At 40.9% G+C, this 15,000-nt stretch overlaps 2 protein-coding genes across 2 annotated transcripts in view; one reads left to right on the top strand and one right to left on the bottom strand.

Annotated features, from left to right (window-relative positions):
- Positions 1 to 5,533, top strand: part of LOC109935740 (extracellular calcium-sensing receptor-like) — a 15,284-nt gene extending 9,751 nt beyond the window's left edge. The window contains 3 exon segments of the mRNA XM_048604169.1: positions 1,510 to 1,737; positions 4,425 to 4,542; positions 4,626 to 5,533. Coding sequence (XP_048460126.1) covers positions 1,510 to 1,737; positions 4,425 to 4,542; positions 4,626 to 5,533 — 1,254 coding nt within the window.
- The window catches only part of LOC109927648 (extracellular calcium-sensing receptor-like), a 216,078-nt gene that overhangs the window by 181,447 nt on the left and 19,631 nt on the right, over positions 1 to 15,000 (bottom strand). The gene's annotated exons all lie outside the window — the stretch shown is intronic.

The raw sequence follows: 15,000 nt of genomic DNA, 5'->3' as shown, positions 1-15,000 counted from the left end.
AAGCGACAAATATCAGTCCAAACTTCTGGCGGAACTTGTGAAAATGTTTGGCTGGAATTGGAATAGGGACGGTTAGAAGCAACACAGATTATGGGAATTTTGGGATGGGAACATTTATCGAAGAGGCCCAAAAAAAAAGGGATTTGCATCGCGTACTCTGAATCGTTTTACAGAACCGATCCCACCGAGAAAATCAGGAAAATTGTTCAGGTGATCAAAGAGGCTACCACAAAGGTTGTGGTTGGATTTCTGCATGGCAGAGATATGCGAGTGTTAATTAAAGAGATTTTGCACCAAAATATCACGGGAATACAGTGGATTGGAAGTGAGGGTTGTGTTACAGAAGATATATTCTCACCTGAAGAAAGAGGAAGGTTTCTCATTGGGGCTATTGGTCCAACAACCCAGAGGACAGAAATAGCCGGTCTCAGAGATTATCTTCTGAAAATTCACCCTTCTAGGTTTCCTGACAGCACTTTTGTGAAGAAGTTTTGGGAATGTCTATTCTCGTGCAGTTTAACAAACGGCGACACGACAATGACTAGAAGTTCTGCAAGTCAATTGCGGCCATGTACAGGGAATGAGCATTTAGATGGGTCAGAAAATGCCTATCTTCCAGCGATAATGTATGAAAATTCCTAGAATGTGTACAAAGCGGTATATGCTGTCGCTCATGCACTTGATGATACGCTGTCCTGTGAAGAAGGCAATGGTCCCTTTATGAATAACAGCTGTGCTCACATTTCAAGCTTTGAGCCTTGGCAGTAGGAAAATACTTCATTATGTTCCAGATAAATCCCATTAATGCCATAAAACGTCGACATATGTACTTCTTGATCCACTTGTAGCCTTTTCCAGTCTCCCTTTTACCAACCAATCCAATTTGCAAGTATTTTCCTCAGGAAATGAGAGAAAGGCATGCTAATATGGTAAGAACGTATCAAAATAAAAATTGAATTCACGAATTTTTGGAAATTCACTCACAGTAGACAGGTGGATTTTAAACCCAAAGGAACACTTTATAAAAGATCGCCAATTCCTGAAGTTCTTCAGCAGCATTCTATAGAAAGTGAAGTTATGTGCCAAATGTCAGAGTTTCGATGTTTGTTTTGTTGTGGGGTCGATATTGGCGAGTTCTCTCTTTTCAGCATACTGCGGGTGCTGCATTATCAGTGGAATGTTTCATTTGAAACAAGTCACTCCGACAATTCAGCACTTATTGAGAACTGCGCCGTGGTGTCAGATAGTTAAGTCTTTGTCATGGAAAAAGTCTCCATAGTTTCTCAATCAAAGTCATTCTGGCTAATATTCCCAGCTGAAGCTGAAACCCAGGTGAGAATCTTGCAAAAATGGAAGATGGATCCCCCAACGGTATTCGTTTCTCTGTGGATGCTAATTTGAGATATTGTGCATTTCTAACATATGGGTGGTTATTTGTTTCAATTAGTTTTAATGCGTGTGTCCCAATGACATCCAAATACTTACATGTCTTGCATTGTTCTCCTGTAGCTGCTGCATTACTTACAGTCGGTCAATTTCACTGCTCAGAATGGGGAAATCGTGCATTTTGACGCAAATGGCGATCCAGTCCCAACGTATGAATTAGTAAATTTACAAATTAATTTGGAAGGATCAGTTGAAATTGTAAACATTGGATATTACGAATGTTCAGCGCCGGAGGGACAAGAACTTTTCATGAACAGTGGAGATGTCGTGTGGAGCTCCACTGGAAAGCAGGTATGATCCTGACGAGAAACCATGGTTAAAAGTTGACATTTAGACGCAAAAAAGTGGAAACAAATGCATGTGATTTTATGAATCATTAGACCGTGGGCATCACTGTTAATGCTGTTATTCATTGTCCTTTCTTACAGCGCTAGTTTTATACACAACTGATTATTTTTCTAGGCCACTTACTTCCATTTTAGTTTCGATGAACCTGTCAAAGCAATACATTTTGTTCTTCCTGCGCACTGCGAGTATTCTTCGCAGGTCAACAGCTGGGAATGTTGTTTCTATTCTCATTTTTAATTGCATTTTTATTGCAAGGCAGCCGACATGAAATCGATCAATCAGTTTTGGAATTCACCTGATTTTAATTCATCAGGGAGTTGGAATATTTTTGTTTGCATTGTTTGTATATATTGTGTGTATAAAGCTAAGCATCAAGACGAAGGGTCTCTGGACTCAAAATGTCGCATCTTCGCAGATGCTGCCTGACTCGCCGAGATTGACTAGCAATTCCGGTATTTGTTTGTTATAGCCAATCGTCAAATTTGTTTTCATTCAGAGCGGTGAGCTGATGGAGGATTTTAAGATTATGAAGAGCCTTGATTGAATAGACGGAGTGAAAGTACAAGCCCTTGAATTCATAAATGTCGTTAACTCACCAGGCAATACTTACATATTACCAATAAATGCTCTTGAATCGAATGATATGGGTGGATTTAATGGGAAACCTCCGAGAGAGAAAATGATTGACATACAATTAACTCATTGTGCATATAGTGTGTTGGAATAAAATTTCATAGATTATCATTTCAGGCAAGGAGCAGTTTGTTTCAGCACTGTCGATTCTCGATCACTTATGTAAACAACGTGACGTGAATGCAAGTTTGTGATGTTACCTTTTTGGCAACACTCCTATGTGGATAGAGGATGGCTGCTTTTGGTGGGATTGTTCCAGCTGCAGGCAGAATTCATTCAGTGAACCGTGCAAAGCGTTCTGAGCTAACAGACGATAATTACTATTAGATTGAAGAACAGAAATCAGTATCTCCGCTGAATATATAAAAAAGTTTCACCGAGAATTCTGAATTTTACATTATCGAGACACCCCTACCAACATGTAACGACACATGCTCTTCTCATTAGTGATATATTTTATTGGATGCAAACTGTGCTTATGCGATCGGTTCCTCACCCACGACCTACGAAGTAATCTTTAAATTCGATTTTGTTTTCTCGTTGACCACAGTGTCGAGGTTGATGTGTGCATTGCAAGCGAATGACTGGTGATAATCAATCATCTCGCAAATACTTCTCTCTCATTTCTTTCTTCAATTTCGTACAATCGCATTGAGAAAATCCAGATTGTGAAGTGCCTAACTTATTAAGAGGTTTAGTCAAAATTATGTTTGATATATTCGCTTGTAAGTGTCACTGCACTAATAATGATTTTAACAGGCAGATGAACATGGTCAATATTTTGAGCAGTGTTATCCATTTTAAAGGAATAATAAAAATATACACAATTTATTGCACATAACTTTTTTTTTAGCAATGTATCTGTTAATTAAAACGACAGTTGTGGTTTTAGTATAGTTAATTCGGCAATAGACCCTGTGAGGCTTTGTTGAGAAAAGTATTGAGGCATAATTAATATTGAGAAAACATTGGTGACCTTTCTTCTGCAAACACCTCAATCACATCGTGCCGCTCCACTTCTAGTATTGTTGGCAGGAAGTTGAATATTATTGACTCAATGTGAATGAAATAATAACAAAATGTTATCAAATTAAAGCTGAATGTGACTTGGGGGGCAACTTGTAGGACTCTGTGCTTTCTTTTGGGAAATCATAAGTGCCTGGCACGTGTGTGACATGGATATTACTCACCAGTAGTCATTTTATGCCCAGATGTAATCCAGGTCTTCGTGCATGTGAGTGGGACTTCTGCATCGTCTGAGCAACAGCAAATTGAAACAAACACTTCAGTTTCAGTAGATGACGATATATTGATGAGCCAGTAGTATTTAACAGCATTATTGATATTATCACTTTCTTGAATCCTGGGCGGCATTTGGCTGGATTTGAACTGTAATTGATATATCTGAAGTTTCTGCTGTTTCCATGCTCTCAGCCATTTCTTGATATAATGTGGAATGGATTGCTGTGTTGCTGAAGTCTGACATCTGTGATGGTAGGGATCGGGAAATCAGGCAGGATTGGGTTACTTGTTAGCTGTCCTGGGGTGAGGACATTGAAAACATTTGAGAGCACAATTGCTGTTTTTCACGATCATTGAGGATGTGTAGGTTCATGGATGTACTTCCTTCATTGACGTTCATACTTCACCGCAATCACACACGATTGGATGTGGCAAATAGCGACTTACGGACACATAGTTTCCAGTGTCCGAAAATTGACTAAGCATACGACTAAGGCCTCAGATGCAAGATAAAAAAAAGAGAATTGTCATGATATGGAATGCATTGTCTTGGGGGTGGTAGCAATGAAAGGAGCAGTCAACATTCAAAAGAAAATTGGCTTAATAATAGAAAGGAAAACCGGACAGATCACAGTTGTGGACCAGGCTACTCAGTCTTATAGAACAACTCTACCAAAGACAAAATTCTAACAACTCTGTGTGTTGCGCTATGAGTCAATTATATGTACAGCACACTTATCATTTCTTAGTTTTAGATTCCATGTGCCCTTTGCTCTTGTCCTACCGGGACAAGAAAAGTCAGTAAGAAAGGCCAGCCAATATGTTGTTTTGACTGCGCAGAGTGCGCCGATGGTGAGATCAGCAACACGACAGGTATGTACAAACATCCGACCAAAGACTCTCTCGTGGAGAATAACCTTTTGCACATCAAAAAGAAGAATTTTTCATTCTTTCAGATTCAACCGATTGCATGAGGTGTCCTTTGGAATACTGGTCGAATCAGGAAAAGGATCGTTGTCTTCCCAGAAAGATTGAATTTCTTTCCTTCCAGGAGGTTCTTGGCTACGTCTTAATGGCACTTGGTATAATGGGAGTGTGCCTTGCACTGTGTACCGCTGCTGTATTCTTCCAGTTTCGGGAAACGCCTTTCGTTCGAGCGAACAATTCGGAGCTAAGCTTCCTCCTTCTATTTGCGCTAACTCTTTGCTTCCTGTGCTCACTTACCTTCATTGGGAAACCGACCGGATGGTCCTGCATGTTGCGGCGGACTGCGTTTGGAATTGTGTTTGTTCTCTGTATTTCCTGTATTTTGGGGAAAACCATTCTTGTCGTGATCGCTTTTAAAGCAACTCTTCCCAACAACAATTTGATGAGCTGGTTTGGACCGATGCAGCAACGGTTAGGAGTGTTCGGCCTTACATTTCTTCAAGGTTTAATTTGCGCGATCTGGCTCATTGCATCACCTCCCTATCCAGTGTAAAACATGACCTATTACAGAGATATCATAATTTTGGAATGTGACGTCGGCTCTTTAAAAGCCTTTTATTTTGTGTCCAGCTATATTGGTCTTTTATCCACAGTGTGCTTCCTGCTAGCTTTTCTTTCCCGGAAACTTCCTGATAATTTCAACGACGCGAAGTATATAATTTTCAGTATGCTGATCTTCTGTGCTGTTTGGATCACTATTTTTCCGGCTTATTTCAGCTTTCCTGGAAAGTACACGGTGGCTGTCGAAGTGTTTGCTCTTTGGGCGTCAAGCTTTGGTTTGCTTGTCTGCATTTTTGCTCCGAAATGTTACATTATCTTACTGAAACCGGAGAATAACACAAAGAAAAACATGATGGACAAAGGGTCTTCACTGTAATCCCAAGCTTCCTCTATTTTTGCCCGCAAAATGTTTAGTCTGGAGATTGTTGTTCTAATGATAATACTTTTGCTGATTAAAAAAAATTGAATTTCCTTTCGATATATTTGTGCTTTTGTTCTAATAAGTGTGTAAACATGTTGTACGAATTTTGTCTGAATCTTATGACTTGTGAAGACAATTTCGTCGCGTTAGTTTACAATTCTTGTCGGCCACGTGTCATGTTGGTGCGCGTACGAATTCTGTGCACAAGCTGCCCGTTTATTCATTTGCCACTGTTTCCTTTCATATTGGTTTTCGTTTTGTTCTTTGATTAGGAGAATTTTCTTCTGAAAATGTCTAGTGGCTTCATCGACTGGAAGTGACGGAAATGGTGGTTAATGACCTCTGAATTTTCTTCTGAGTCTGCTCATTTACGATTTGTAGACGCATAATTTCTTTATACGACGGACGCCATTATTTCTACATTCGAGCAAAAGAACTGCATATTTTGGAGATCTGAAACAAAAATGGAAAGCGCTGGGTGAACTCTGCAGGTCTGGCAGCTTCCTCATGACGAAAACAGAGTTAACGTTTCCAGTCCCGTGACACTTCACCAGAACTGTTTGTAGCTAGGAAAACACACGTTCAGGCCGAATCCGACATGGGTGACACGTGAGCAAATAGGTGGACCGGATCTCTGGCAGAGATATGAATGTTTCAATCAACATGGCGTTAATGGATCTTAGGCCAGGACAGAAGAAAAGCTGAATTCGAGATAAGAAGAGCTAAGCGTGAGGAAATAGGTGAGTTTTGCGGAATGTAACCCATAATCGGTGCAATAGGCCTAGAAACAAGTGAGAATGGGTGACTGTGCTGAAAACACTTATTCCCCACGTCTCCTTTATCAGCATTATGGAGGGACCGTTCCCTCTGGACACTAGCAATCTCCACCTCCATTCTCAAATCCTCCTTACATTCCCAAGGCACCTTCGTATGGAATTGCGGGAAGAGTGATACTTGCCTGTTTACCTCCGCCCTCCTCACTATCCGAGGCCCGAGACACACCTGCCAGGTGAAGCAATGATTCATGTATACTTCATTCAATGTAGCGTATTGTATTCGCTGTTCATAATATGGTCTCCACGACTCTGGAGAGAACAAAGACCCAGCGACCAATCTCAGTACATTTATGTGCTATTCATAAAAATGACCCTGAGATTCCAGTTGCCTGCCAATTCAACACAACACTTGTTCCCATGCCAACATTTTAATTGCAGATCTGCTGCAATGTTCCAGTGAATCTCATTGCAATCTCGAAGGAGGGAAGGGGCATATGTGCTTTTATCATAACCAACCATTGTCAAGTACTGGTATATCCATTATCACTTGATATGGATCGTACGACTAACATACATTCTCAATTTTAGCAATTTGTTATCTCTTTTCCAGCTTTTCTTCTGCCCTGGCCTGCGATCATTGTCTCCTTGTCGACTGTTGATGGGAGAAATATCTTTCTAAGTTGGCGGCAGAGAAGCAGTGCAATGTGCAGGATTCTCCGTCTACTCCATGTGCTTTACTACTTACCATCCCGCCCCCACCTCCCCAGCCCTCCCCCCCACCACAACCCCCAAAATCTTTTTTTAAAATTCCATTTATTATGGTACCTTTCCTTCTTTTAATGACGTGAGCCGAACAAGTCTTCTTCCGGCCCAGGACCAGTGACAAGATGGCTTCCAGCGGCCCGGAAGACGGCGTAGGCCTGGAGTCTGGCGGGCTCTCACTGTGTGACGGTCTTAACCATGAGGGACGCTGTCAGCCTGGCAATACGGTCTTGGCCGGTGTGGACGTGTTGTGGCCGTTTGGAGGTCTTCTTTGGCGGCTTTCAGGTAATCCAGCAACCCAACGTGAATTACTCGTCCTAGCATGGAGTTGCCAACTTGCGTGGAGGTCTCATTCAGGCTTCGGATGCAGCTTCCGAGTCTTCAAACAGCCTATTGTGGAGGCTTAGTTCAGATGTAGAGGTCTTGTCTCGACGTGGTCGCGTGGTCTCAGCACTGCGTGGCCGTCTTTAACTGGCATTGACTGACGTTTTCGGCCCAGATTTCCAGCATACCCCGAGGCCGGCAGCATTAATTGAGCTGTGGTAGTCTTTTACTTTTTTTTTCTAGTTATTTATGGCTTCTGTCATTAATTTGGGCAAAGCAGAACAGGAGCACCTGCAGGGAGTCTTCACAATCACGATACCTGAAAAGTACAATCCGCCATACGTTCGAGACAGAACGAAAAAAGAAAGGCACAACACGACCAGACTCACTAATTACCGGACCGTACATCAAGAACATTTCAGAGATGACCACAAGACTACTCAAACCCCTCGGTATGAGGGGAGCCCAAAAACCAAAAAAAAAACACTACGACAGCTATTGGCGAACGGAAAGGATCCCAGACCCAAAACCAGCAAAACCGGTGTAATATACAAAATACCACGCAAGGACTGTGAGAAAGACTTCATTGGCCAAACTGGAAGAAAATCGACAATGCGCATACACGAGAACCAACTAACCAGCAAGAGACACGACCAATTCTCACTTGTCTCACTACACACGGACAACGAGGAACACGATTTCGACTGGGGCAACACATCCATAATCTCACAAGCCAAACAGAGACACACCAGGGAATTCCTGGAGGCCTAGTATTCTAACGGGAACTCCATCAACAAACACATCGAATTAGACCCTGCGTACAAGCAACTGAGAAACAGAACCGGCAGTGGTACCAAACATCCCAAGAAACTGAAGCATATAAATAACAAGCGGGACAGAACACCGAATCTTCACCGGAGGCGCACTGACGATGTTACCTAGTAGAAACATTTGCAACCAACCCCACCGGCTCGGCGAGCATGTCTACAACATCATCCATATCCCGAGCTACAAATCTTCTCGAAAACTTTAAATTATTACCAATGCAGAATGGGAGAGTTCCCTCTCTGGACCTCTCCGGCTCATTCCAATAAAGTACAGCAGTTTTATACATTTTGTGTTACAGTAATTACATTCAACTTTGATATCATTTTTAACCGCATTCCCCCTAATCTATACATCCAGTCCTGTAAACAGATGATCAATTTTGGACAACTCTATGGACAGCCTGGTGAACCCCGATAATCTCATAATGTTCACCAGATAGATTTATTGTTTGTCTAGCAATATATGTTGTTAAACTAAATTCAAAATTAACAGTTTCACACTCCTTCGGGATATTTGCCAGCAGTCCCACGTTAATTGCCGAAAACCTGGATACTTGCTCATCACTAAAAGACTCTTCCAAATTCTGCCTTCTAGTTTTTATGCCCTACTAACCTTAGGTCAGAGGATTCAAAAACGGTTAACTTCTATCAATTGTTATAACGTCTTTAAGGTCAACAAAAATAAAACGTTAGGACAATTCTGTGACACAGTTGAGTAAAAAGGACAAGAAAGGCAGGACGAGAAAATGCACCCATCTACCTCAATGGAGCGCAGGTTGAGCGGGTTGATGACATTAAGTTCCTGTGAGTGACAATAACCGACAACCTGTGCCGGACTTCCTATGTAGATGCGACGGTCAAGAAGGCACTACTACGCCTTCTTCCTCAGACGGTTCAGGTAGTTTGGTATGTCCATGAGGACCCGAACTAACTTTTACAGATGCACCATAGAAACCATACTTTCTTTTCTTTATTCATTCACAGGAGAAGGGTGTCACTGTCCAGGCAGCATTTATTGCCTCACCCGCCATATTGCCCAGAGGGCAGTTAAGAGTCAGCCATATTGCTGTGAGTCTGGAGTCACAAGGACCCCATTCCAGGTAGGGATGGCAGTTTCCTTCCCTGGAGGACATTAGTGAACTAGATGGGTTCCTTCCAACAATCGACAATGGATTCATGATCATCTTGAGATTCTTAATTCCAGATATTTATTGAATTAAAATTCCACCACCTGCCGGAGCTTGATTTAAACCCAGGTCCCTCGAGCATTATCTGCGTCTCTGGATTAACAGTCCAGTGATAACAGCACCAGGCCATAGCCTTCCAGCGATGTCAGTGTTCATAACGTACTCATATAGCAACTGCTCTGTCCAGTTCCGTAAGAAACCACAGAAGGTTATGTGCGCAGCCCAAAATATCACGGAAGACACGGACTACATTTACATGGTTCATTGCTGCGGAAAGCTGCCAACATGGTGAAAGACCTATCCCACTCCGGTAATGCTCTCTGACAACGTTTTCCGTCAGGCCGAAGATACAGAAACTTGAACATATACACACACCAGCATATTCAAGAACAGTTTCTTCCCTGACATTATTAGACTGATGAATGGACTCTCTAACTTCAAATAATGTTGTTAATGTTGATTTTAACTAGAGCACGCCCTCTGCAGTGTCATATGTATGCCCCTGTCCACGTTTCTATTTCTAGCGTTTCTTTTTATCTATGATCTTTGTGTCCTTACTCACTATGATCTGTGTGTACTGCTCATAAACACAGTTTTTGAATGTATTTGGGGACATGTGAGAATAAATTAAATCAAATCAATCAAAGCAAATGGGAACATCTCTCTCATACGGCACCGCGAGGTTAGATAAACGGTCTCTTTGCCTTGCAGCTGAAATAACAACCCCGCCACCCATATGCTGCAAGTGTGGTTAAAACCAAAGTTTAATTCTTGGATAAATCTTTGCCATCTCTACTCTAAATACTTCCAGTTACTAATTTTCTTTACTTAACAAGGAATTAACAAGACATCTGCTCGAATTCCACCGATGAAGTTGAAATTCAATCTATTTACAGCTTTACCAAGTCATTAAAAGAAACTTGTATATATTCTTGAAATGATATGGAGACATAACCTCATCTTTACCCTATATATTACAATATGTCGCTGTCACTCTTGCCTTGATATTTGGGTGTAAGAATTTTTTCAACTTGTCTACATCTGTACTTTAGCCTGAATTGTTTATCTCTCAGCAGCCCTAATTACTGCTTTTATAACCTTTTCCTACTCTCTACTATGTTATGGGGCTCTGTTATGCTGGCACCATTTATTGCTTTATCTTTCTTGCTAATAAAGTGGGCGTCTTTTGCTGACTACAGACATTTACTGAAGGAATCTAGCAATCCCTTCACAGTAGTTTGTTGTTTGCAGTTCTAATTTACGATTACCTAAAACGTTTAGAATACTGTACGATCAGGTTTCTCCTTCTACATTTTCCCAAATACCAAATTTGTTACGATAGATTACTTAGGCTTTCAAAGATGCCACTTAATAAATTTCTTATGTGATTAGAGCTGCTGTAACAGAAATCTATTTAAATTCCTCTGTGTTTCTTCTTACAAAAATCCTATTCTGACTCTCACGAGATCTTTCATCATCTTATCCTGTTCCTCTGGATGCAGACTGTAAGTCTGACTGTGAAATTGGAGATGTGTACCTGGAAATTATTTCACTGCCACCATATCTCAACAAAAAACCCTGGACAGCCATTTTATTTTAACTTTAATCAGGGGTCACTGCAACATCTCCTTCATGACTCTTTCTCTCTGGGCTCAACTACATCGTTCATCAATCCCCTCCCCGCCCACCCGCCCTGTACACCACGTTGACTTCAACACAAATACCACAGTTTCCTTGTTATTTACAGTTCTGAAGAAGAGTCATTGGACTCAAAACTTTAACTGTACTTTGTTCCGAAAGATGCTGCTAGGCCTGCTGAATTTATCCACAAATTTATGCTTTTTTTTCCCATTTTGCCACTGTCACATTCCCTGTTGGTTACCATAAAGAACCTATGGATATCCCGTATTTTGCTTCTTTAAAACAATAACGAAGGGACAATTTAATAAAAGTATTTAGTGATTAATAATTGATATTACTGAGGAATACCTACTGATTACTTTGATTTTTAAGATGTTGATGAGCTTATTTCTGAAGATAGTTGGTCCAATATTATTTTTTTCTCGCTGATTAAACAATTTACATTTACTTTCGATGTATTTGTGTTTTTGTTGTAATAATTTTTTTAAAAATGCTTTTGTTCCACGTTTCTTGTTATTCGTAGCCTATTTGAAGACTATTTTGTAGGCTAAGACTAAATTCATTTGTGCAGACGTCTTATGTTGGTGTGGAACTGAATTCCATGCACAGGCTGCACACATGGTAAGTTGGCCTTCCTTTCCGTTCCTATTGGTTTGACTTTAGCTACTTGGCTGGGGTAATTTTCTTCTCAGTCTGCTCATTTATGATTTGTAAATGCACATTCTCCACAGAGAATTCTATCGAATAGAATCTATTATTCTTTAATAAAACAAAGAACTGCAGATACTGGGGATCTGAAACAAAAACAGAAAGTGAAACAAAAAACTCAACAGGTCTGGAAGCATCTATGGGAATAAACCAGAGTTAATGTTTTGAGTCCGATGACTCTTCATCAGAATTTTTAGTAGGTACGAAAACCTGTTATTTATGCCGAAGCAGAGGCCAATGTCGAAGCTGCGGAGAGGCGAGTGAACAGGTAGAGACAGTGCCAAGACTCAAAGACATAAGAAAGGAGCTGGTGAACAATTACATAATGGATAATAGGCCAGAAAAGAAAACAACACTGAATAAAAGAAAATGATAGCTATACATGAGAAAATGGGTGAGCTGTCGTGAAAACAACCCATGTAATTTGTCTGCAAGGAGGTGAGAATGGGCGACCGTGCCAAAAGCAACTCATGCCATTTCAGACTTGAAGGTATGAGACTGAGAGTGATGCTAGAAGGTTGGTTTTTGGACTCGAGGCCTGTGATCAGCTGGATAGAACAAGGATCCGTGCTGGATCCATTGCTTTTCATCATTGATATAAATGATGTGTTGTGAATACAGCAGGTATGGTTAATCTGTTTGCAGATGACACCTAAATAGGTGGAGCAGCAGACTTTGAAAACGATTATATCAGAGTACATCTGGATCTTGATCAGATGGTCCAATGGGTCGAGGAGTGTCAGATCATGTTCAGTTCAGATAAATGCAATGTGCTGCACTTTGGTCAGGGAAACAACAGGAGGATTTCAACAGTTAATGTCAGGGCCCTGAGGAGTGTTGCTGTCGAGAGACGTAAGGGTGAAAGTGCATAATTCCTTGAAAGTAGAGTCGCAGATAGACTGGGTGGTGAAGAAGGCGTTTGGCACACTTGCCTGCATGGGCAATACATGGACCATAGAAGTTGGGACGTCATGTTACATCTGTACATGACATTGGTGACGCCACTGTTTAGAATACTGCATGAAATTCTAGTCTGCCTTCAATAGAAAGGAAGTTGTTAAAGTTGAAATTGTGGAAAAAAGCTTTATAAGCATGTTGCCGGGACTGGAGGGCTTGAGCTATAGCGAGAGGATGAATGGGCTGCAGCTCCTTTCCTTGGAAAGGCGGGGGCAGAGGGATAACCTGAGAGACAGTTATAAAGCCTAGATATGGTGAATAGATAAGGTCTTTTCCCTACGGTGTTTTGAAGTGCAAATCTTGAGGGCATTGGTTTAAGGTGAGAGGGGAAAGATTGGAAAAGAACCTGAGGGTTAGTTGTTTTTTCACAGAAGGTGGTATGTGCATGGAATGAACTGCTAAATGGGATTAGTGCTAGCATAATGATAACTGCGATTCAACATTTGGGAATGCAGTTTCCATTTTCCATTTCTAATTGCTGCATTTGTTGGAAAACAGCCGAATTAATTTATACAGAGATAGTTAGAACTGCCAAAGCTGAAGAAGGATCCTGAACAGAAGCTTCAACTTTCCTGCTTCTCTGATGCTGCCTGGCCTGCTGTCCTCCTCCAGCTCCAAGCAGTGTTACATCGGATCAATTTATACCTTAGGTTTTGAATTTTTCCTGCTTTTAATTCTTCATCGATTTTGGATGTTTTATAGGCGTTATTTATATGCATCTGGAAAGTCCTGAGCCAAGAAGATGGGTCTCTGGACTCAAAATATCTTTAAAAACATAGAACATAGAACAGTACAGCACAATACTGTACAGTATACACATCTCGACCCACCTTCGTATCGTCCGCAAACTTACTAATCCACTAATCTTTCTTCTGCTGCCGGACCTATTGGATTTCTGCAGCAATTTCCGTTTTTGTTTGTTTTGTAACCAATCGTCAAGTTTATTTTCTTCCACAGCGGTGAACCGACAGAGGATCTTGAGATTATGAAAAACTTTGATAGAAGAGATGTAGAGAGTGTAAATGCTTTCCAGTCTTAAATCTTGTTAACTTATCCAAAGGATGCTTACATATAAGGTAAATAAAAAAGCTCATGAATGGAATAACATAGATGGATTTAGAACGGCTGGAAAGGTATGGAAACTCCCGAGTGAAAATTAATTGACATTTATGGTGCTGCTTGCGAGCATTGCGTGTTGGATTAAGTTTTCATGGAGACAAGGAGCAGTTTGTGCCTATGCTGTAAATTCTGTGTCATTAATGTAAACAATGTTGCATGAATGCAAGTTTGCGTTGCTACCTCTTGTTGGCAAGACTCTCATTCGGGTAGAGGGTGACTACTTTGGGTGGGACTATATCAGATATCGTCAGAGCTCAAAGCCTTTAAAGCTAACGAATTGTTTACTTTTATGGGATGTAACTGATAATTACCATTGTCAGTTTGAGAGAAGAAAAGCCGTACATCCATTGAATGTATGAGAGTTTTACCGATAGATCTCAGCTTTATATTATCCTCCTATCTCACATCTTGCGAAACCAGATCTAGAAATTAGCGATGCTTTTTACTGAAAGCAACCAGTGTTCAGAACGACCAATTCCTCGCCTACGACTTCTGAAGCATTCTTCAAACTGGATGTCTTTTTTTTTTAACTGACCAAAACCTTCGAGGTTGATGTTTACGCTGGAAGGGAATCACTAGTTATAATGCATTTATCTGGCTGTCCCGTTGCTCTCATCTCATCTTTCTCACCGCTTTCCTACAAACGTAATGAGACGATTCGGAACGGTAAATGTGCTATTTATTAAAACAACATTATTCCAAATTATTTGTTCCATAGATTCACTTGAAAGTACGAACCTGCCTCTGCACTCACAAGGGTGTTAACAGGTCGTGTCATATCATTGATATTTTTGTCCAACGTTAGTACTTTAAACTCAATAATATAAAGATACATATTTCATTACGCATAAATCCACCTCTTTCAAAAAAGTATTTGTTAATTAAAATAACACTTGCCTTTGCAGCATTATTTTATTTTCGGATGGTCTGTGTGAGTCGTTGGCAAGCAAAGGATTTATTCCTAATTACTCCTGAGAAAACGTTGATGACCCTTCTTCTGCAAACACGACAATAACCTTTAGGTGAGACAACAAGGTGCGGGGCTGGATGAACACAGCAGGCCAAGCAGCATCATAGGAGCAGAAAGGCAGACGTTTCGGGCCTAGACCCTTCATCAGAAA

This window comes from Rhincodon typus, chromosome 13 (genome assembly GCF_021869965.1).
Source record: "Rhincodon typus isolate 14 chromosome 13, sRhiTyp1.1, whole genome shotgun sequence".
NCBI lineage: Eukaryota > Metazoa > Chordata > Chondrichthyes > Orectolobiformes > Rhincodontidae > Rhincodon > Rhincodon typus.
Note: the sequence above shows the minus strand (reverse complement) of the source record. Positions and strands in the feature narration are given on the sequence as shown.